At 35.9% G+C, this 23,543-nt stretch overlaps 1 protein-coding gene across 1 annotated transcript in view; it reads right to left on the reverse strand.

Annotated features, from left to right (window-relative positions):
• Positions 1-333: 333 nt before the first annotated feature.
• The window catches only part of NEGR1 (neuronal growth regulator 1), a 922,148-nt gene continuing 898,938 nt past the window's right edge, over positions 334-23,543 (reverse strand). The window contains exon 7 of the mRNA XM_065879003.1: positions 334-927. Within this exon, the coding sequence (XP_065735075.1) occupies positions 803-927 (125 nt within the window). The 3' untranslated portion in view covers positions 334-802. The remainder of the gene's footprint in view (positions 928-23,543) is intronic.

The following is a 23,543-nucleotide window of genomic DNA, read 5'->3' on the forward strand; positions in this document are numbered from 1 at the left end:
TGAGTCATCGTGGGGCAAAATTCTCAAAATGCGGGAAGAGATTTTTACAGCTTGATAACTCCTTTATTCTTTAGAGACAGGATATAGTTTAACTTTATCATTGTGGTTTACTTTTGCTTTCAAATTGTAGAATTTGGCAAAAACACTTTTATTAGTTGGAGATGAAGAGAAAATTATTATTTCATGAAGGCACACCCATGCTGAACTTACAGGAAAGAGAAGCAGAGCTGCACAGCCAGTTATATTACAAGGCTCATTCCTGAAACCTGAATATCATGCGAGCAGAAAAATCTAGATATGTTATATTTTGAAGAAATGATCTGAAGGCAGTACTATTTGCTTTTTTATCAAAAAAGAAAAAAATGCATCTTTGTAAATGTGGATTGACTCTTATTGAAACAGGGAAATGAATGCTTGTATTGCAGCCTTAAAGAATCACATATTCACTGCAATATTCGTTTTTTGTAAACTACAGCCTGCAACCTAGCAGACCATGACTGAATGCTTTTGAAAAGTTGTAGATTACAAACATGAAATCACAATTAATATCCTCTAAAAGTAATTTCAGAGCTTTCACATCTTAAAAAAAGGACAATGTGTACTGCTTCACAAGGTAATGTAGCTAATCAAAAAAAGAGTAGAATTAAAGTATTTACATAATGAGCAATTCTACAGAAGGCGATCATCCCCATGTAAGCACTGCTGATTATATCCCACGCTGCTTTTAACAAACTGTACCAGATTGGATCCAGCCATCAGCACTTTCAGAGAATCCTTAAAAGCCTTTTATGGGTCTTTAAATTTATTGTAGAATGGCATTCTTCAGGTAGAATATGCTGGTGAAAGAGGACAGTGTCAACACAAGGTACCAGCAGGAGAAAAGAACGTCAGCGCTCCCGGTAATTCCATACTGGGCTGTACTTGGAGCTGGAAAGAAATGGAAAAGAATAAATCAAAATCTAATTTGTGTCTTTCAAGATCTTAACAATAATCAAAAGGCAGCCGGGTGTACTGGGGAGAACAGTGGCATTGGAGTCAGACAGACTTAGGTTCACATCTGGTTCTGCTGTATGACAATGTGTGGCCTATTTGACTAACCTCTCTGAGCTTCACTTTTCTCAAGGGCAAAATAGAAATAATATAATCCACCTGGCAGGGCTGCAGTGAGAATTGGAGATGAAGCACATGTAGCACATTGCACTGGGCTGGACACACACTAAGCATTCAACAAATATCAGCTAACATTATTATTCCTATTATATTCATTGTAAATATTTGCATTAGTGGACAATATTCATTTAGTATATATTTTAAATTTTTATTGAGATATAATTGACTTATAACATTGTTTTAGTCTAAGGTGTACAACAGTGTTGATTTGATACATTTATATATTGCAATGTGATTACTATCATAACGGTAGCTAATACCTCTATCATGTCACATAATTATCATTTCTTTTCTGTGGTGGGGACAATTAAGATGTAGCCTCTTAGCAACTTTGAAGGTATTGTTGTCTATAAACACTATTCTGTGCATTAGCTTTCCAGAACTTCTTTATCTACTGATTGTTAGTTTGTACACTTAAACAACAATCTCCCCAGTTTCCCCAGCTCCCAGCCTCTCGTAACCACTATTCTACTCTCTGTTTTTACAAGTTCTACTTTTTTTAGATTCCACATTTAAGTGATATCATACATATATACATGCATATATTTTTGGATCTTTTTTATTGGCCAAATACTATACAAAATGCTGGAAAAACAAAGAGATTTTCTCTTCTAATACCTTTTCCAATCCTAGGAACATTAGAATTGCATGTGCAAACTGCAGTGACACAGAAAACTGCCTGGCCAAGGGAAGGATGATTTAACAGAGAGTTTTACCAAAGGGGACCATCATTTGGGTAGGGAAAACAATATATTCAAAGGCATGAGGAAAGGAGAGAACACGGCATGTACTCTAGGATCTAAAAGTAGGTTAGTCTTGCTGGACTGTGAAGTTTGAGGCCTGGAGTGGAGAGAATTTAAATGGAACTGTAGACAGATAGAATGACCTTGCCTGTAATGAAAAAAAGTTTAGCTTTTTAGACTGAAGGAGATTTTAAAGAATTTGGAGCTGTTGAATTGTATGATTACATTCATACATTGGAAAGATCACAGTTTTATACATAGAGAAGCTCCTGTGGGTACTTGGCTAACAGTTACGTTGAATTTTCACTGAGAGGTTTCACCTAGAGATTCACCAAGCTTGGGATACCATGAGAGTCTACTGAATGGATTCCACTTTGTTTCACAGAGGACAGTTGCCTCTTTGAATGTGAATTATATTGTGTTACAGAAACTGTCACAGGCATGCTCAGCTTTGCTTGAGACTGATTCTCATTTACCATAAGAATAAGAATAGTAATAATAAAAAACTCCACCAACATACTTTTAACTACCTCTTCTTAATGAAACCTGGATTTCATGTGCTATTTCCTAGTAGGAAATGAATAATGCAATTAAAAAAATACTGTTTCACCCCCAAATTCATAAATCCAGATGCTGTTTTAGTCACACTAAGTTTCAATTACCAACAGCTAGTTTTTAATGGAACTTTCACCAATGACTATATTTTCATGTTACAAGAAGAATAAATTGTGTTGTTTATAACTCTAAGAAATTAAAGGAGATGAAAGATGCATTGGCCTCTGCCAGTGGGGAGTTTTCTTGACAGTACAATTGTTGATTCTGTGTGAGTGAGATTCAAGGGCTGAGACTACTACTCTTTAGTAAACATGGAGCAAAATCAACTATTTGATGTTTTTATTTGCATCACAAATGAGTTTTAAACAAGGAGAAGATGATGAAGAAAATAAGTCTATTGTTGAACAGATAGCTTTTCAAGTTTTGATATGTAAGAAGTCTAATTTAAAACCACAAAACTCCTTAAATTATTTTCTCTTGTTCAAGACTTAGAACGATGTTTTATTTTTTTAATATAAACAAATATTTAATTGGTCTGTTACCTTCTCAGTGACAGCTATTTCAGAGTTGTTTTTGCTGTATTTTTAAGAATCTTGAGTGCAATAAACCTGGTATAATAATACAGGACTAATAATAAGCAAAGCACATAAAATGATTTCATAAATAAGAAATGGATCTTAAAAGCCAAGCACACAAAGCAAAGATAACATTTTTATATCATGACAATTTAAATAGTACATTAAGAGGATAGAGTATAAAAGACTCTCAAAACTCCTTACTCATCCTTTAAAATGCATTTTTGGGGCAATCTTTCCTGAATTCCTTCTATTTCTCCAACAAGCTGAGCAGATTACCCTATTGTGTCATTAGGTCACAATATATATTCCTTTTTATACAACTATCATACTGCATTGCAAATATTTGTGTACATATCTATTTCTCTCACCAGACTGTAAAATCTCCTAGGTCATGTTTTATTTATCTTAGTGTTTCCAGACACAATGTCTGGCAAGTTCTGGTACAGAGTGGATACTCAAGAAATATCTGTTGAATGAACAATTCAATTAAATAAATAAATAGGTCAGAGTTAAAAGGAGTATGTCTCTCCTACAAAACAGAATCTCTTCTGAAGCAAGCCATTGTCTATAAGCTAGAGAATCTACCATACGCTTTCTTTCATTCATTCAGCAAATATTTATTAAACTAGGTACCAGGGACTGTACTAAGTACTGGAAATACAATATATAATAAGGTGGGTATGATCCTTTTGTTACTCAATTTCATATATCTCCATATATATTCCTTTTTTTCATATACCTTAAATGCCATCTTTTTCTCCAATGTGCCTTTGTCTTCTACTCAGCCTCCTATTGTTTTAGACATGACAAATCTATATCATATTTAAAAATTAAATATTACTTTGTAATTAACAGTATATAAGTTTTCCATGGATGTCTCAAATGGATGTATTTTTTAGTTGTTTGTGAATGCAATACTTCCATTAGTCATAAAATAAAGTAGGAGCCTTTTGCAGCACTGTTACTTGCAATTATTGAATATTATCAAAAATGTACTGTAAAGTAGCTATTGACAATTAGTAGGCCCCAAAATAAAGAGCAAAGTTAGTTAAGGGAATGTGAGGTCAGATATCTAATGCCAAGTCATATATCATGTATCATCTTTAAGTATACATCGAGCATCTTTTTTTGGTCCTGGGAATTGAACACAAGCAAAGATAAATAAAACTCAATCTCCTCTCAGGAAAGTTTCATTCTGGTTGGAGATATAAATAAAAAGGCAAATATTGAACATTAGGATTTATATAATTACTATAAGGATAATGAATGAACACGAGAGGGCTCCCCAAAGACTCATGGCAGGTAAGTAATCCAGGCAGCAGACACAGTAACAATTACTTTTTACAAAATGTAGTGATATACACATATTAGTACATATATATATATATATCTCACTTTAAAAAACTACAGCATAGTAAAGTAGCCCATTGACTTAGGTATCTTATTATTATGTAATGTTTATCTCATTGACTGATATTTATTATGTGTTTTGGGGGGACTTGTAAACTGAGTGATTTAGAGTACAAGGCTAATGGTACTAAAGTTAGGGGTCTTAGTGCGATTTGGGCCACTTAGATTTGCTGGCATGTTAAATCCCAATCAGCTATTTAAGAAATTATAGAAAATGTTAAGATATTAAAGAAAATAACTGTTAGCTATTAGAAATTAGCTTTAAGAATCAATTCAAATATCATCTTTAAAAAGTGAAATGTGTTTATAAAACCATATGAGAAATTAACTTGGCATTATATTTAATATCATATTTACATATCTATCTTTCCGCATTAGACCAAGAATGTCTTCAAGACAAGATTTATTATATGTATATTTTATCACTGGTACAGAACACGGAGTCTAGTACTTAGTAAGTGTTCAATTAAGTATTTGTTGAATGATGGTAAAGTTCACATCCATTTCCAATATTATCACCATAAACACATAAGGGGACACAATATCTTGACTTCTTTTTTCAGAAGAATACTTTCATGACCATATTTTATTCTTTCTTCTCTTTCTACTTTTAGACTCATTCTTACCTTCTAAGACCTGTACAGATTCAGAATACCTTCCTTCAGCATTTCAGCAGGACCAGGAAGAAAGATCATGAGGCAGATTATAGGGGAAGAGCATGTATCAAACTTTGTAGCATCATCCTCTTGCAGCAAAAGACAGGGAGTGTAGAGTAACCTGGGCCCCCATATATGGTCCTGAATTTGGAGACATCCAGCTATGTCTCTGGGATGGTTAGATCTGTTGTATGTTCCCTGCCATGTTTTTAGTTGCCTGTGAATATCATACTGCTACTCATTCTAAGTAGTATTAGAAAGGAAAGGGCATGTGATCACAGGTGTAGTTGGGCTATAGTGAGGGTTTGGTTTCCTTCTGAGTGATATGAGAAGCCACAAGGCTTTTTTTCATGCAGAGGAGGCTAGCTGAAATTTTAAAATATACTCTTGACTACTCTGTGGAAAGTAGATTGTACTAGTGTAGGCAAGAGTAGAAGCCTACGTTAGCCCCAACCTTCAGGGGTTTCCATTGCCTGTGGAGGGAAGCCAAAGTTGTGTAGCTCAGCATTCAGGGACATCTATTATCTGGTTTTGGTCAACTTATCCAGACTCATACACACTGTTAGCTCCAGTCACATGAGCCATTTTCTAAACACATAGAGTGTTTTCATTATTCCCTGTCATTTGCACATACTATATCCTTAAGCCTAAAAGGCGTTACTTCCTATTCTCCTTCTCCACCTATCAAAGTCCTATTCCTCCTTAAAGATCTAAAATACCACCTCCTCCATAAGGCCCCCCCAATCTCTCTAATAAGAATTGTTAGTCTCCTGCTTATACCCAATTTCATAAATATATCCTTTTTTACTTATAATAAATTATATATATGTATAATATATATGTAGAAAGATATCTATATCTTTCTCTTCCACTGGATTATAAGCATGTTGAAATTATGGAACATTCCTCCTTGTCATATGTGCATTTGTATCTTATATCAAATGTGTTTAACAGATGTATTTTGAATTGAATGTGGGAAAATATTCCTAAATATGATTTGTGTAATCCATGACCACTTTGATAAAATACCCTATTTCAATAGTTGTTCCTATGATTTCTTACTCTTAAGGCAAAGTGTGGAAGGAGGAAACTTCTGTTTCTTTCTTACTATCTATTTAATTGTCTTTGGTTTCCGAGGAGAAGAATGAAGAAAGGAGAAGATGTTTAAATTGAGAAAGAAAGGAGAAAGAAAAGGGAAGGGAAAGGAGGAATAAAACAAAAGGGTGAAGATTTAAAACTAAGAGAGAGAGAATGAGAATACCCAGCCCTTGAGCAATGTGTTAGATGATTTCAAGTTTGCCATTTTATTTAAGAAAAAGAAAGAGAAAGAATGAATGAAATGGGGTATGTCAGGGAGGCTACTTTGGTGTGGTTTACAGATCAGAATTTAAAACAAAGAACAGAAAAGGCTGGTTGTTATTCTTCCCACTTTCCTAGTAAAGCTAAAGGCACTCTAGTTGTAAAATATGATGTGCATAATACATGGACGGTAGATCCAGATTTGGTTCAAAGTCCAGCTCCGCCTCTTTCTAAATAGACTAACCTAGGCACATTTCTTAGCTGTGCTTAGTTCAGCATCCTCATCTGCAAATGAGGATTGGTAGTATCTCAAAAGTGATCATGAAGATTAAATGTGCTGATACATTTAAAGTACCCAGTACAATATTTAACACAAGATAGACACTCTCCCTCAAGTATTATCTAAACGCTATTCATTTGCTCATTCATTTAGCAAATTTAGTGTGTGCTATGTGGGAGGCATTCTCTGAGTCACTGAGCCAAATAGAAATGCCTCCTGTCCCCATAGAGCTTTCTCTTTAGCTTGAGATGTTTTCCATGTAACAAGCCTATTTTACGTCATTCTTGATCTATACTTGGATAAATCAATGTATTTTTGGTCTTACAAAGCTGTCCTCCATTTTATCTTACAAAAATATTTATTCTCTTCATTACCTTGGCTTCTTTCAGAGGACTTTAATTTAATGCCAATTACTGCTAGATAACTGGCCAGTTTCTTCTGGTTTGCAGGCTCCTTGAAAGCAGGGAGTATGACCTCTTCCATTTCTTCTTTTCCGCTGTCTCTTCCCAAGAGGAACAGTATGGTGCATGACCTTGGGTGTGGTTTCAGGGCTGATCTAATGCCAAGTTTGGTTTCAGAGGGGCTCTCAGGCATGAAGCAGAAGTGTGTGGGGTCCAGGCCTTTGGGATTTCTCCCCATTGCCAACAGGAAGATCCAATCTGCACTTTAATACATATCTTACATCTTGTCTAATTATGATTATCACTTCCAATTACTTACAGCTGCTGCATATTATTTTCAGTCTTGGCAGTTTTCCCTTGTATTGCTCCAGTTTTTATTTTTAGGCAAAAGCAAATGTAACTGTGAAATATTTAGTTTGGTATAATACCAATTACTTGCCTAGGCAATTTCCTTAAATTACTGAAGCTTTAACTAAACTAGCTTTGAGTCATATTTTTAAGATTCTTGTTGCAATCTTAGGTAGAGTTATATAGCCACATTAACTTTGCTTCCATAAGAAAAACCTGTCCTCAACTTACATTTTACTAAGGAAGCTTATACCTTAATGGGAAGTGAACTATTTACACCTAAATTAGATTTCAAATAAAAGAAAGTGATTAACGTGGATTCAAAATAGAGTGTATATTAGTCTACTGAGAAATTATGCACCATGGATTCAACCCAAAACACAGTGCAACTCTGTTTCATTACATACTGTGGGAGGAGTTTGCTTGAAAGATAGTTTAATCCTCTCTTTAGCAATGTCCACCACCCCTTAACACCATCAGCTGGTGTCAGGGATAACACATCAGAGGCTCAGATCACACCCAGATTTTTTTGCATCATTTAATTCTGCCTAAATACTGGGTGGAGATTAGGGGAAGAGAGGAGCACCAGAATGGGATATGCTTTACAACTGCATGTACAACGTTTGATTATGGTGTCTGGATGAATCATGCAAACCTTAGCACAGGTGACATCATCTTATTGTTCCTTTCTGCACTGTTTCTTGTGCAATAAAATGGTCCACGCCCTAAGATGGGATGAACTGCATTAAAGACACAGCACAAACCATGTCTTCTCAGGAACCATCCCACACCTATGGAACAGTGATTTCCGGGGGCGAGGGTTTTGTTTGTGTCATTACTGCATGTTCCTATACTATAGACCCTCTAAGATCTTCTTCCTCCCCTGGGCTTGGAATTGAGGAATGCCTGAGTAGCATAGCTGTCATGTGGTAGGGCAACCAATGTATAGATTTTCAGTTGTTTTTACTCAACACACCTTTATTGTGCCATACATTGTTTCCTGAAATACAGAGAAATAAACATAATATAGTCCACTTTTCAAGCAGCTCTCAGTCCTTCAGAGTAAGGCTTAATTTGTGAGCCTCTACAACAGCTAGCTCCACTCGTATTTAGGGAAAGACTTGGGTAGCTGGCTTCAAATTCCTGCCAGTCAGTCTTCTTTTTTATCTTCTTTAGAAGGAATCAGGCTAACAAGTGCACATTTGTGCACTTTTCGAAAATTAGAGGCCTAAGTTTATAGAAAATCTGTATTTAGATACTTATCCTAACATTTTAGATTTTTACTTTTTCATTTGGTCAAAAACTGAATGCCGATCTTCAGAAAGTTCTGACATTTTTTACAAACTGATCCTTCACAAGCATAAAAATGTACAATAATTTTCACAAAAAGTACCTCCATTTTGTGTTATAAACAATGAGCAGAATGGCTAGAGAAATCACACCATTCCTTTCTCTTTCTGACTCATGGAATTTCCCTGCCAGCTTGTTCTTAGTAACTACTAAGGTATTTCTCTGGCAAACCACCATCCTTGAATCCTTTTCTACTTGCTAAATAGCCATTTTGCCAAAGTTCACAGTATATAATCCTATTTACTCAGCATAAACTACATTAGAAATTTTAAACATATGTTTGTCTCTGTTATTACCTATATTCAGAAATCTGCCTATTTGTAGATAAATACTTTTTTTCTGCAAATAACCAGATGAAACTCTCCAAGGCTATTACCTCTAATTTGAGTGAAAGAGAATAGGTAAGCAATCACCCAAATGGAAAGAAATTCTGCTGCCTTTTTTTCTGTCCTTCACAATCATTGAAAAAAAATTTCACTCTGTATTATTCATCAGTATCTTCTAAACGTGTTAGATATTTTTATTTTTTGCAAGTCAGAAGTGATGTACGTGAATCTATAGTAGCTCTGTTTTGAAGTATGTTGGCAACAGAGGTAATTTTGTAGAACCCGAAATGGTTCTTTGAACTCAGGCAAAGTCCAGTTTTTCATTCCAGGTTGGTTTGCAAATGGGTTCTTTATAAGTGTCATTACATATTTTGTGTGTATGTGTGTGTATATGTGTTTTAAAAGCTGCCTTTGTTGTGTGAAATATATACACAAACATACAATACAAATTGCCTTGACTATATAGATTTTAGTTTGGCCCTTTAAGGCATCATCTAGCTGAAGAAAGAAGGTTTTACAGAAATAAAAATATAAACCCAGCTGTGTTCTTAAGGTCACTGATAGTCACTGCCATTAGCTGTATCATCACTGTGACATTGCTAGTGTGGTAAAAATGGGTGAAATTGCAAACTGGTAAACATTTTTGCAAGTTGAAGGAGTTTGTAAGATTATATATGTGTGGCTATGTGGATGTGAAATTATTTAAGTTTTTATGTAAGTGTTTAAACTTGAAGCTTTAATGATCAAATTTTCTTGTTTACTAAATTTTATTCTTTTTATCTTTTGCGTTAGGAAGGTTACCCCAAACCAGCTTCTTTTCTGTTATTCTGTAACATTGTTCTCTCAGCATTAAGGATAAAGAATTTCATAGGGTTAGATTATTTTTTTCCATTTTTTGGAATATTCCATTTACCTTCCAATTTTTTTCTTAGCTTTTCAAATGCAATAAAGACCAGTGATTACCTGGCTCTGTAGTTCTGATTTACTTAAATTGTTCCACTTGTTATGCTCCAGATTCATTCTCAGTTATTCTCAATGATTCTCTAATCATTGCCATTATATTCTGGCTATTTAAAACACCTTAATAAAATCCAGATGCCTTTGTATGGAATTCAAAACCCTCTTTAAACTTTCCCAAAGTTACCTTTCCAGTCCTATTTCTGGCTGCTCTCTGACACAGCAGGCACACTAGGCAGGAAGGCTCTCCAGTCTCAGGGCACACCCAGGCCTTTGCTGTATTTGCAGATTTGCTCACACTCTGCCTTCATCTGGGATGGGCTTCTGCATCGCTACATGTTGGAATAGTACCCATCTTACAATGCTCATCTCAAATGCAACCTGCTCACAAAGTTGGAACCTGTCAGAACTCTAAGGGATACTGGGGATCATTTAATGCAAACCTTCACTTTGTAGATGAGGAGATGAGGCTGGTAGAGATTGAATGATGTGCTTAAGTCAGAGGCAAAAATAAGACTAGAACTCAAGTGTGCTGAATCTCTATGCTTCTACTCCTATGTGGTATTATTAAATTACTGAATTACCACCTAACTCTAGTTGGAATTCATCTGCCAGTTCCTCTTTTGTCCCATAGCCATTTACTTTTACTTATACTTTATCACTCTGGTGTTCATCTCCTTCAATAGAGTCTAAGTTTCTTGAAAATAATGATAATATTTAATTTACTTTTGTATCACTCACAGGATTTAATCAAGTGATTGGCACTATCAAAATATTTATTATAGAGAACTATAAATGAATTATTTTAACTTCTGCAGTTTAATGAGGTTTTACTATAAAGCTCAAGAAAAAGGTAATATCATCAATCAATAATTCAGGATTTGGAAACATTGACTACCATTGCAAAGGAAGGTCGGTTCTAGTTTACAGAAAAGAAGAAACTTGTATTCTTTGATGTCTCTGAAGACATCATATCATAAACATACAGAGTTAAATACACACACACACACACACACACACACACCCTCCAAGAGAACTGTTAAAGAATCCCTCTTGTCTGTGATGTCTACTTGAATTTGTTAGTTATGGATGGAGACTATATTTATAACAATCAAGCACACCATGTACTAGCTTAGCCCCTCTGTGCCTCAGTTTTCTACAGCTGAACAAAGGGGATAAAAGTATCTTCCTCATAGTGTTGTTGTGAAAGGTAAATGAGCCAACTAGGCAAAGTGCTGAATACAGTGTTAATTTAAGCATTAAATTGTAGCTTTTAAAATACATTGGTATTTATACAAGACATACCAACGGAAGCCCCTACCTTGGTCCAAGAAGAAATATCCAAGTTGTTGGAATAAAGTCTTGTGTGCCTCAAAGTCCTATACATTTGAAACAGTAACAACCATACCAAGAATATGCTCCATTTAAAGCACAGCTCTAAAGGTACAGATCAGAAAATTCACTCATTAAACAAATAATACTTGATTACCTATTAATACTTATTGAGCACTTCTATGCCCATTGTACTGTTCTGTGTGCTGGGGTACAGTCTTCGTATATTGGTATAATTCCTCACAGTCCTCTAAGTATATCACAATACTCTGAACAAACTCTACCCTTTACCCCGCTGGGCTGCAATTCTTGTTTCTTCTACTTGGCATCACCCTTTTCCACTTCCTCCCAATTTTCCAGCCTCTGTATGAAATAATTTTCCTTCTCCTTAAGAACTTAGTTACAGGGTTACCTCTGTGATAAATTACTTGACCCTTTAACCATTAATTCTTCCTCCCTTGAGACTCCTTTGCATTTCAAACTCCTCTCTCCTGACCTTGCTCACAGACTTGCCACCTCACCTAGACTGAGATCCTAAAGGACAGGGATCATGTTTTGTTCATCTTTCTTTGCTTCTCTTTTTCTCTTCCCCAGAGGCTAACACAGTGACTGCTCCTAATAAGAGCTTCATAAATAGCTGTTCTTTTTATCTTCATGAGATAAATTCGTCAAGTATGTTTCACTCACCTTTTGTGTCTTGCCTTACATAGTCTCATTACCTGTTTGTTTTAGCTGGTGCTATGACCACCAGCTGTGTGCAGGGCAAATGATTCTGAGATGCGTTCCACCTGGCTCCTCAGAGGATTCCCCACCCCCACCCCTGCCAGTGGGATGGAGCCCAGTGACCCACAGCAGGGACCAGCTCAATAACACATTCTTGGACTGGCTTTCCCTCCTTCCCTGTTTAACTTGTTCCAATCTCCCACCACTCTTTCTTGAAATTCCTTTCCACAGTAATCACTTATAAGTGAGCTGCTCATTTTGGCAGGACCCAGACAAAGATAACACTCTTCTATGAAGAAGAGAAGAGTAGCAGGTTATTAATACTGTGCAATTTCACATTCCCCCACAGAGCATGGTGCTTTGCACATAATAGGTGTGCAATAAATTAATTTTGGATAAATAAGTCAATTGAAAGTCAAAATTATTCTATCTCTTTGCTTCCAGTTTTCTTGGCTCACGGTAATTCAGTTGCATCACTTTTTTGAGGTTGGCATTAATTATCTTATTAGGCACATACCCTTAATAATGAAAAAGGGGCCTTAAAATCTTAATTAAATCTGATATTTTTTTCCTCATAGATTTTATCCCAGGAATATTATCCACTGTTTTATGCTACCATCATTTTGGTTTCTGCTACAACAGCAACGTTGCCTAATGAAAGTTCTGTCTCCTATTATATTTCTTAAATATTTTAAAGCACTCATGGTCCTTATATTTTTATTATGATTTCAGCTATAAAATACTCTTCTCCCTAAAATATCAAAATGCTCTTTTCTTGAGCCTCCAGCTTGCCTTATATTTTCTACCTAAAGTGATCCAACTTCTAATATGGGAACATGGTATATACAACTGCTATGAAAGGAGCCTGAGGACATGCACACAAAAATCACATGCTAGGGAATTTTAGTCCAAAGGACAGTCCAGCAAAGGATGAAAAGAAAAATGGTGACTGCATTTGCATAGTGATTCTAGCAATGAACATATTCTGCAATCTGGATTCATGTTTATTTTAAAGTATGATTAGTAATTTTCTTTCTGGAAAATAAAGACAATATGCTGCTCATAACTTTTCTGGACACTAATCAAATATTTAAAAAAGAAAGGTGGGGATTTTTTCAACTATTACATCAGAACACCTCACCTCTGCCTCACTTTTATAGATATTGCAAATTTGGACACTTACATTACTGTTTGAAAGAGTTTTTGACTGAAACTTAAATAAGGCTTCCTGGGACTACATTGATAAGTTATTCAGTCTATCAGCTGATAAGTTTATACCCACAGTTCCTCTGATCACAAAACGCTAGGAGAAGCCTTGTCATTTCTTAAGGCAAGACTTTATTGAGATTCCTCTACTTTAGCAGTATTTTCAATTATCCTTAACCTAAATATATGCACTTGAACCTCAAACTGGAAAATTAATCTTAGATAAGTCAGAAAATGAATAACTTAGGAATAACTGACTTTTGTAACAGTAATCACATTATTTATTCAACAAGCTTACTGAACACCTTCTTTGTAACAGTCATTGTGCTCAGGGTTGAATACACAAGGATAAACAGGACCTAATCTGGGCTTTGAGGAACTTACATTCAAGTAGAAACAAAACATTCTACTCTAGAAGAAAAGGGATGATTTTCACCAAATCAAATATTATTAGAATTCAAGGGTTAAAGGAACTTTGAGACTCTATTAGCCTTTCTCAAACTATAATCAAATCAGAAATCTAGTTACAGAAAGACATTTTAGGGTTATGCCATTTTAAAGCCAGAAGAATCTGAGGCCTAGAGAGGAAAGACCTACATAGAGAATTAATGCAAGTCTCTAGACTTTGAGTTTGATGTCCTTTCCAGAACACTGCACTGCCCACATTAATTTATTTAGTATCTTGTTTCAGGTTTTTATAGCTCTCACTTGCTTATTAATATTGAATGTATCAAATACAACCTTAAAATGTTTCTAAATAGAAAGTGATAAAAATAATTTTATAGTCTAGTAAACTATACAACAGTGACACACCACTTTAGTCATCAATAAGATACAGAATGAGTTTTTCTATATACACGCTAACCATGATACAATTATTTTGAAATATCAAATGTTTGAAATAATTTCTGAGATCTGTAGTCAATGTATGTTTTATTTGCATCTCTCATTAGGTGCTCAACTTGGACTTTTTTCATCCATCCAGCATATGAACCTCATAATAGTTCTTTTCTTTTGCCTTGAATTAACACATTTTATTGGCAAAAACGAATCACTTGACCACACATAACTTCAAAGTGGGTGGAGAAGTGCCATCCTCCCAAGCTCTCAGAAGAAGGATAATCAAAATATTTGTTTGATAGCCCTAATGATTACAACAGTGCACCCTTATGGTCAACAAATATTTGGTTCACTCTTCTTGTCACATGCAAAACATTCTTGCTCTTCCTGTGAGCAGTTATTAGTCAAAAGAGATAGTTGCTCCATGCATCTTCTTCCCCCACCCCCAGTTTTATTGAGAAATAATTGATGTACATCACTGTATATGTTTAAGGTGTACAGCATGATGGTTTGATTTACATATATCGTAAAATAATTATCACAATAGATTCAGCTAACATCCATCTTCTCATATAGATACAATTAAAAGAAAAGCAGGAAGAAAAGAATAAAAACCCTTCTCCTTGTAAGGAGAATTCTTAGGATTGCCTCTCTCAACAACTTTCACATATGTCATACAGCAGTGTTAGCTATAGTCATCATGTTGTACATTACATCCCTAGTACTTATTTATCTTATAACTAACCACCTTTCTCCAGTTCCTCTTCTACCCACCCTCTGCCTCTGATAGCCATGAGAGTCTGATCTCTTTTTCTATGAGTTTAGTTTTTTCTTTCTTTTTTTCCTTTTCTTTTCTTCTTCTTCTTTTTTTTTTTTTTTTGGTAGATTCCATATATAAGGGAGATCATACAGTATTTGTCTTCCTCTGACTTATTTCACTTAGCATAACACCTTCCAGGTCCATCTATGTTGTCACAAATAACAAGATTTACTCAGTTTTAAAGTTTGAATAAATTCCATTGTATGTATATATACCACAACTTCTTTATTTGTTCATCCATTGATGGACACTTAGGTTGTCTCCATGTCTTGGCTATTGTAAATGATGCTGCTGTGAACATGAGGATGTAGATATCTTTCTGAGTTAGTGCTCTTATTATCTTTAAATATATTCCCAGAAGTGGAATTGGTGGGTCATAAGGTCATTTTTTTAAAATATTTTGAGGATCCTCCAAAGTATTTTCCATAGTGACTGTACCAATTTACAATCCCACTAACAGTGTACAAGGGTTCCCTTTTCACCACATCCATGCCAGCATTTGTTATCTCTTATCTTTTTGATGATGGTCTAACAGGTGTAAGGTGATTATCATTGTGGTTTAAAATTGCATTTCCCTAATGACTGGAGATGTTGAGCATCTTTTCATGTATCTTTTGGCCTTTCAAATATCTTCTTTGGAGAAGTGTCTATTCAGGTCCTTTGCCCATTTTTAAAGTGGGTTACTTGTTTATTTATAACTTTTAAACTAGAGTTGTGAAGTATGTACCACTCTTACCATATTGCAGAATCTAACTATGACTATATATTTACCATTACCAGTGAGATTTATGCTACCTTTTTGTGTTTTTATGGTGTTAATTAGCATTCTTTTACTTCCACTCAGAGAACTCTCTTTAGCATTTCTTGTAAAGCAGGCCCAGGGGTAATAAACTCCCTCAGCTTTTGTTTGCTTGGAAAAGTCTCTATCCCTCCTTCATTTCTGAAGGACAGCTTCACCAGGTATAGAATTCTTGGTTGACAATTATTTTCTTTCAATATTTTGAATATGTCATCCCATTCTCTCCTGCTCTGAAAGCTTTCTGTTGAGATATCTGCCAATAATCTTATGGAGATTCCCTTGTATATAATTTCTCTCTTTTCTCTTACTGCTCTTAAAAGTCTTTCATTGTCTTTGACTTATGAAAATTTAATTACAATACATCTCAGTGTAGCTCTAGTTGGCTTCAATCTATTTGGGATCTTTTGGGCCTCACTGATCTGGAGAGCCTGATGGATCTGGGTCCATTTCTCTTTCCAGATTTTGGAAGTTTTCAGCCATTATTGCTTTATACTTTCTGTCCCTTTTTCAATTTCCCATAATGTGAATATTGTTTCTTTTCATTGTGTCTCATAATTCCCATAGGCTTCCTTCACTATTTTTTTTTCATTCTTTTTTCTTTCTGCTCCTTTGGTTAATTTCCAATGTCCTGTCCTCCGTTTCTGATTCTTTCCTGTGCATGGTTGTGTCTACTTTTGAAACTCTCTATTGAATTCTTCAGTTCAGCTATTGTATTTTTCAACTCTAAGATACCTGTTTTAGTTTGTTTGTTTTGATGGCTGCTATTTCCTTGTCAAACTTCTAATTTTGTTCCTGTATTGTTTTCCTAATTTTGTTTTGTTGTCTGTCTGTGTTTTCTTATAGTTAAGAGGATTATTCTGAATTCTTTGACAGTTCATAGATTTCCATTTATCTAGGGTAAGTTATTGGAGCTTTATTAGCTTCCTTTGGTGTTGTCATATTTACCAGATTTTCCATGATCCTTGATTCCTTACATTAGTATCTGTGCATTTAAGTAATGGGGTTACTCTTCATACTTTACAGGTTTGCTTTGACAGAGACAGTTTTTCACCAGTCAGCTCAGTTTTGGTTTATGAGTGTGTTTGCTGGTAAATGTCTTTGAGCAGGTGGGTTCTGCTATTCAGGTCTATTTTGGGTGAGACACCTTTTGAGCTTTGAGGATTGGGATTGGGGAGCATGCCACTGGCTGAGAACAGATGGATAGGACTGCTGGTTTGATCTCCTACCCAAGAGAGGCTATAGGATGGCCTCTGAAGTTGCCTGAATTCTCTGGTCAAGCTTACTAGATGGTCATGACTGGGTACTCTATTTAGTAATAGATGGGACTATGAATTAGCTTTCCTGTCCTGGCCTATACAACTTGTTGTTTAGGGGCCTGAATCAGGCCTGAGTATGCACTGAATTCCCTGGGCAGATAAGACCACCTGTTTTGCTCTACACATAGGGAAAGCCATGGGCTGTGCTCTCTGTTCAAGTGCCACTGTGCATAGGACTATTGGATGGGCTCTGCAGCTTCTTGTGTGCTCTGGTTAGGTTCCCTGGTCAGGCAGGTTAAAAGCTGTCTTCAGTGATGAGCAGGGTAATAAATTAGATTTCCTGCCCAGGCTCAGCAGGAAAAGCAATTCTAAAAACCTGTAAGCTCTGTTGTCTTAGTTCAAGCTGACCCACACCCCAAGTCCCCCAGCTGGACAGGGCCACTGGCTTTGCTTTGCAAACTATAGGCTCTGCCTGCCATTCTCTTGGCTTGAACACTGCTGGTCCACACAACTTTCAGGTGTTTTCATCAACCCTTCTGGTCAGACACAGCCAAAGACACAGTGAGTGGGGCTATGGCTAGATTATGTCTTGATTCATCAGATTCTCAAAGGTACACATAAAATCAGAAAATTATTTAGAACATCTCTGCATAAAATGCAGGGTTTTGTTTTTTTTCTTCAAGTGAAGGACAAACTTCAGTTTCTTATTCGTGCTTGGGGTCAGGACATGAAAACTTGAAAAATGGAAAAGGGGTTAAAGGAACCATAGATTATTAGAGAGCAAAGCTTAATTTAAAGACAATTAATGTGTTCATGTGGTTTTATTGCAATAACATTTCTCCACCTTCCTAGTATACCGATAGCTAAGAGTAATTGCTAAAGAAATCAGAAAGCCACTTAAAAAATACGTGTTCTAATATACATTTTCCATTTCACACTAAATTTAGTTATGATCACAATTAATAAGAAAATTTAACATCATCCTGGTGGTCAAAATGATTTCTCAATTTCCATGTAAGTTTATGTGTAGACTTTAAGGAAAGCAACCATAATGTCATTTCCTTTCCTGTGTATACTTAGAAACATGTCTTACTTTAATAAGGTTTGGGCTACATAATTGCACTTGGGTGTACTTTTATTAATCTTAAAATTAGAAAAGACAGATGATTATTTTCTCCTTTCACCAAAAGGGAAAATATATTAAATGTTAATATCTCGTTGTTACACTTTTTTCCCTGAAGATAAAGGGAAATAAAAAGAATGCAATAAGCACTGTGCATGTTCCTAGTAATCTTACCAGAATCTCCTCCTATATTAAACTATTCTTGTCTATCCTATTTAAACTATTTAAACTATTCTTCTGATATTCTTCACATAAGACCAAGATGATCCTTTGCTAAGTTTAAGCATTATGGCAGCTACCAGCTTAGGAAGAGTAATAGAGCAGCTTTTTCCACATGTGTGAATCAGAAGCAAGAAACTCACCAATAATACAAATAGAATTTTTCATTAAGCAGCATGCCTGTTTATTACGGAGCAACAATAATAAATTTTTTTGGATTTCAATTTAACATTGAAAACAAATCCCAATTCCCCCATCTCTTTGATGCAGCTGGCTGCACTGTGCATAATGTCTGGTATACAATGGCAGTGTCTATTGTTACAGAACTGGCTTATTTGTGCATTGAAAGCTTCATTCAAATTTGTATGGTTCAGAATGTTCAATGAAATACACAAATTGACTAGTTCAATATTTCTCAATTTGTCACAGTGATTTTTATGTGAATGCTTTCCTTATTTATGGCAACCATAATGCCATTTTTATTTCATAGGGAACAAGGCGACAAGTCCCGTGAAGTCTCATGGTCTAGTGCGAAAGGCAGGGCCCTAGGTCAAGCTCAAAGTCACTTTTAGGACCATGAGAACCACCTCAGACTAGATCTGGGCTTAGCAGCTATAGAAAAATAACCCACGGAAAGCCTTATTTTATTGTTTGCTGACAATGAAATGAAATATAATAAGGACATATTATAAAAAGGATTTTTTAAGTGAAAGGGAGTGATTGAGAAGATGCAAGGTGAGTGTTGGAAAAGATACTGAAACTTAAACAATGTTGGGGGGAAGGAGTCATTCATCCAGGGAGACCCCATGATTGAAAACATCAGCAGAAGCACAAACATACTCAGTTTGGAGCCCTGCAAATACATGTCTTCACATTGGACATTTTGAGTCGTTTTCTATTCCTAGGTATGTTTACTAAATTGTATGAATCTAGTAATTCCAATTATCCTTTGAATATCCATCCTAAAATGCATTTTACACCATTGAATTGCATTTGGTTTTGTTTTTAAGTTACAGAAAAGAAATCTTGAGTCAGTAAATATGGTTTGATCTCCAGGTCACTGAATCATGAAAGAAATAGATTCAAAAAGCTATTTTAAAATAAGGGAAAATGATAAAACCCTGGAAGAAAAAGTTGAACGTCACTATTCCTTAGGTGCTAATTAGAGACATGCTTAATTGCATGTTGTTCGTTTGAAGCTATTACCTCTTCATCACTTCACTGGTATGTAGAGGTCATTGGTCCTTTTCCAGCTGGTTACACATGATGCTGGGAAAACTAGACTCTTCTACTTGACACAGATACCTTACTATTTTAATTCCTAAGGTGATGTATTTCCAGTGTTAAATACAGACCAGAATAACAATTGCATTATAATTATCAAACCTTTGAGCAAGGCAAGTAAAGGACTGCCCAGAGTACTCTTTCTTTTTTTTTAAACATTTTTTCACTTCATTTTGTTCTCTGATTACATAACTATTACCCCTCCTTTTCTTTTGCAAAGTAAATTGCTTTCAGAAAGTTTTTAGTATAAATAATTAAGACCTTCAACAAAATACTGTGAAGTACTGTGAACCTCAATTTTCTGTCTGTAGGATGGGGTTATTAATACCCATGGGTCATTATGAGTGTTAGAGGAGATAACTACTTGTCATGTATAAATCAGTTTATAAAGGCAATTTTGTTCCAGGGCATAATTCTCAGATGCTGATAATCGGATCTTTAAAGAAAAAAAAAAATCCCTCTTAAATTGGTTGTCATTTGTTAAACAAAGAATGGTATGTCTTCAGGTGACCAATCACCTCAATCATGGCTGTAAGGTGAATTGTAATGGTCCCAAACTAACTTATTCGGGTAAAATAAAATTCTACTCACTTGGAGGCTCAGTTTTATCTATTAGAAATTGGCTTGGTAAGATATCTGACTTCTAAAAGTTTCTTTTATCATTCATTCATGCAGGCATTTATGGATCCATATAAGAAATAATTTTTTTGGTATCCCCACGGAACAGAACTGGCTGGGTGTCACAGGTACCACCCTTCCCCATCTCCCAAGATTTCTATTCCCTGGTTGATCAAGCAACACTAATCTTGGTACTACTGTGAAAGGATTTTGCAGATGTAATTAAAGTCCCAAGTTAGTTGGCCTTAAAATATGGAGATGGTCTGGGTGGGCCTAACCTAGTCTCATGAGTCTCATTAAAAATAGGAACTTTCTGCACTGGTGGCAGAAGAGGAGGTCAGAGACTAAAACCTTGAGGGAGATTTGACTTGATGTTGCTGGCTTGAGGATGGAGGGGTCCACGCGTTTAGAAATACAAGTGATCTTTAGAAGGAGAGAGTAGCCTTTGTCCAACTGTCAACAAGGAAATGAGACCTCAGTCCCATAATCACAAGGAACTGGATCCTGACGACAACCTGAATAAACCTGAAAGTGACTTTTTCCCTGGAGCCTTATAGACACCTTGATTTCAGCCTGGTGAGATCATACATAGAGAACCCATTTGAGCCATGTTGCACTTCAGGAGTACAGAACAGAACTGTGAGCTAATAAATTTGTGTTGCTTTTTTAAAACCACTACGTTCATGGAAATTGTTTCATAGCAACAGAAAAAGAAAGCAATCATTGATCTCCTTTCATACTGTGACACATCACATAAACTACTGAAAACGATGCAAGGGTTAAAGAGGCAAAAGTTAGAAATGGAAAACCAAAAGACATGTCAAGGTGAAATGACTGAGCGTTAAATAAGCAGCACATATAATAAGTGCTCTTAGTTCCAAGAAAGGTGTTTCACAGTGGGCTGGACTGTTTTGAGTTCTTCCTGGAGTAGGGGGGCACAAAAAGCATGGGAAGGTTTGGCAGGGCAGAACTTCTCTTATAGTTTCAAATAAATCTCTCTTTGATCCTATTTGTCTATCTTTAATTCAAGTTTTTGTCTAGTTGACATTCTATAATCCTGTGCTATGTCTGTTCTCCATGTTTCTTAGACAGCTTTCCTCACCTTTGCAAACAATAAAAACAAAGCCTCCAATCAGAGACTCCAGGGGTCAGTACCATTGTTCCATTGAGTTGAAAGGAAATAATCATAAGCCACTTATAAATCCAAGATTACTCCAATTCCATGCAGAGCCCTGAATGAGATAATATGTGCATATATGTAATCTCTATCCAGAGTACAAGAAAGCTTGACCAGAAGCCCTGAGTGTACACTTTTTAAATATAAATGCCTTAATCTGAACACTTATCAATGAATAACTAATCCTAGTAAGCACATCACCATGCTCATTTTCTAACTCCTTTGTGGTCAAATAATGAATACAGATGATACAGAAAATAGGCACCATGGCAAATTTGGACAAATAGAATTTAGAGGCAGTGAGAGAAAGCTTAGTCAAGCATAATGGGCACAAAACAAAAAATAAAAATCAGGACAAAAACCATCAAACATTCCCCAGAGGCTCAGAGGCTCATGATTTCATAAGAGTCTGCCTCTAGAGTCCTTTGGCTTAGTGCGACCTCCTCCTTTTCTAGCAATCACACTCCGACAGCTAAAAGATGTTTGGACTATAACACTCACTATTTACAGTAGCTATTGATGCTGCTAGAATACATACATACATACATAAATCAATAAATCAGTAAATAAATATGTAGAAGATAAAGAGTAAAGCCCTGGGTTCATCTTACTTCCCCAAGGTTGCAATCTAATTGTGTTTCCAGTGGAGAAATAGGCACACACACAGTCTCATAAAAAACATTTTTTTACATACAAAAAGTAAAGCCAACGTACTTTTTTTCTTGTACCATCTCTCCATTTAGACTGCTATTTGCTACTTATCATGCATGAATAGAAGAATGGATGGAATGAACAAAGCATGGATTTTTGTTGTTCCTGTCATGTAAAGTTACAGCAAATAAATTGCACAGAGGAAAGAATAAATGTAGAAATAACCTAAACCTTTTTATGTAGATGAAGTGAAAAAGTGGCCTCCTTTAGAATTGCTTCTTTAGATTATAATAGCAATTTATGTTAAAAGTGACTATGACAAATCAGCCCATAATTTATTTTAAGAAGTCAAACTAGCAAGATCAAGTGTACTGGAGGTGGTATTTCATCTTATCATATTAAAACAGTCTTCCCAAATGTAAAAGATAATCTCAACTGCTGTGTTCTGTAAGCAAGCAGAAAATTATGTAAATCTGATTTCCTTACTATGCATTTGCTATCTCTTTAAAGCTTACTAAATCATATCCAGATTTGTAAACACAAAAGCACTGGATCCAAGATACATTTGCTTTTCAAACACTCAGAATGAAAAAAGGTATTTTGCAAGGTGTAATTGAAAAATTCCTATCTGTTTTCAAAAGCTAACAAATCAACGGTTGTGTGAGATTAAAAAAAAATACAAAACATCACCTCTTAACTTGTTATGGGCTTAATTGCTTCCTCATAATGGACTGTGACAATGTGATTGCAATAAGAATAGCACCTGCCTTGAAAATCACTTATCAAAGAGATGCCAAGGGGCTTCCCTGGTGGCGCAGTGGTTGGGAACCTGCCTGCCAATGCAGGGGACACGGGTTCGGGCCCTGGTCCGGGAGGATCCCACATGCCGCGGAGCAGCTAGGCCCGTGCACCACAACTATTGAGCCTGCGAGCCACAACTACTGAAGCTCACATGCCTACAGTCCGTGCTCTGCAACAAGAAAAGCCACTGCAATCACAATGAGAAGCCCACACACAGAGACGAAGAGTGGCCCCCGCTTGCTGCAACTAGAGAAAGCCCGCACGCAGCAATGAAGACCCAATGCAGCCAAAAATAAATAAATTAAATAAATTGAAAAAATAAAATAAAAAAAATAAAAAAATAAAAAAAAATAAAAAAAAAAAAAAAAAGAGATGCCAGGGAGGAGCAGGAAACCCACACAGCAGCCATGTTGAAGTTCTTCATCTACTCCTTAGTTTGCTCCACTTCTTACCCATCTCTTTTAGGCCTATTTAGACTCATTGCCTGAATAACTGGTGTTTATTCTGTTAGCTCACTTAAAAATGTCTGCACCTGTATGAGACAGGACTTCTAAGTCCGAGACTTCTAAGACATAGAGGCACATGCAAGTAGGTGGGTATTTATCTGAGCCCAAACTCAGA

The sequence above is a fragment of the Phocoena phocoena genome, chromosome 1, assembly GCF_963924675.1.
Source record: "Phocoena phocoena chromosome 1, mPhoPho1.1, whole genome shotgun sequence".
Classification (NCBI taxonomy): Eukaryota; Metazoa; Chordata; class Mammalia; order Artiodactyla; family Phocoenidae; genus Phocoena; species Phocoena phocoena.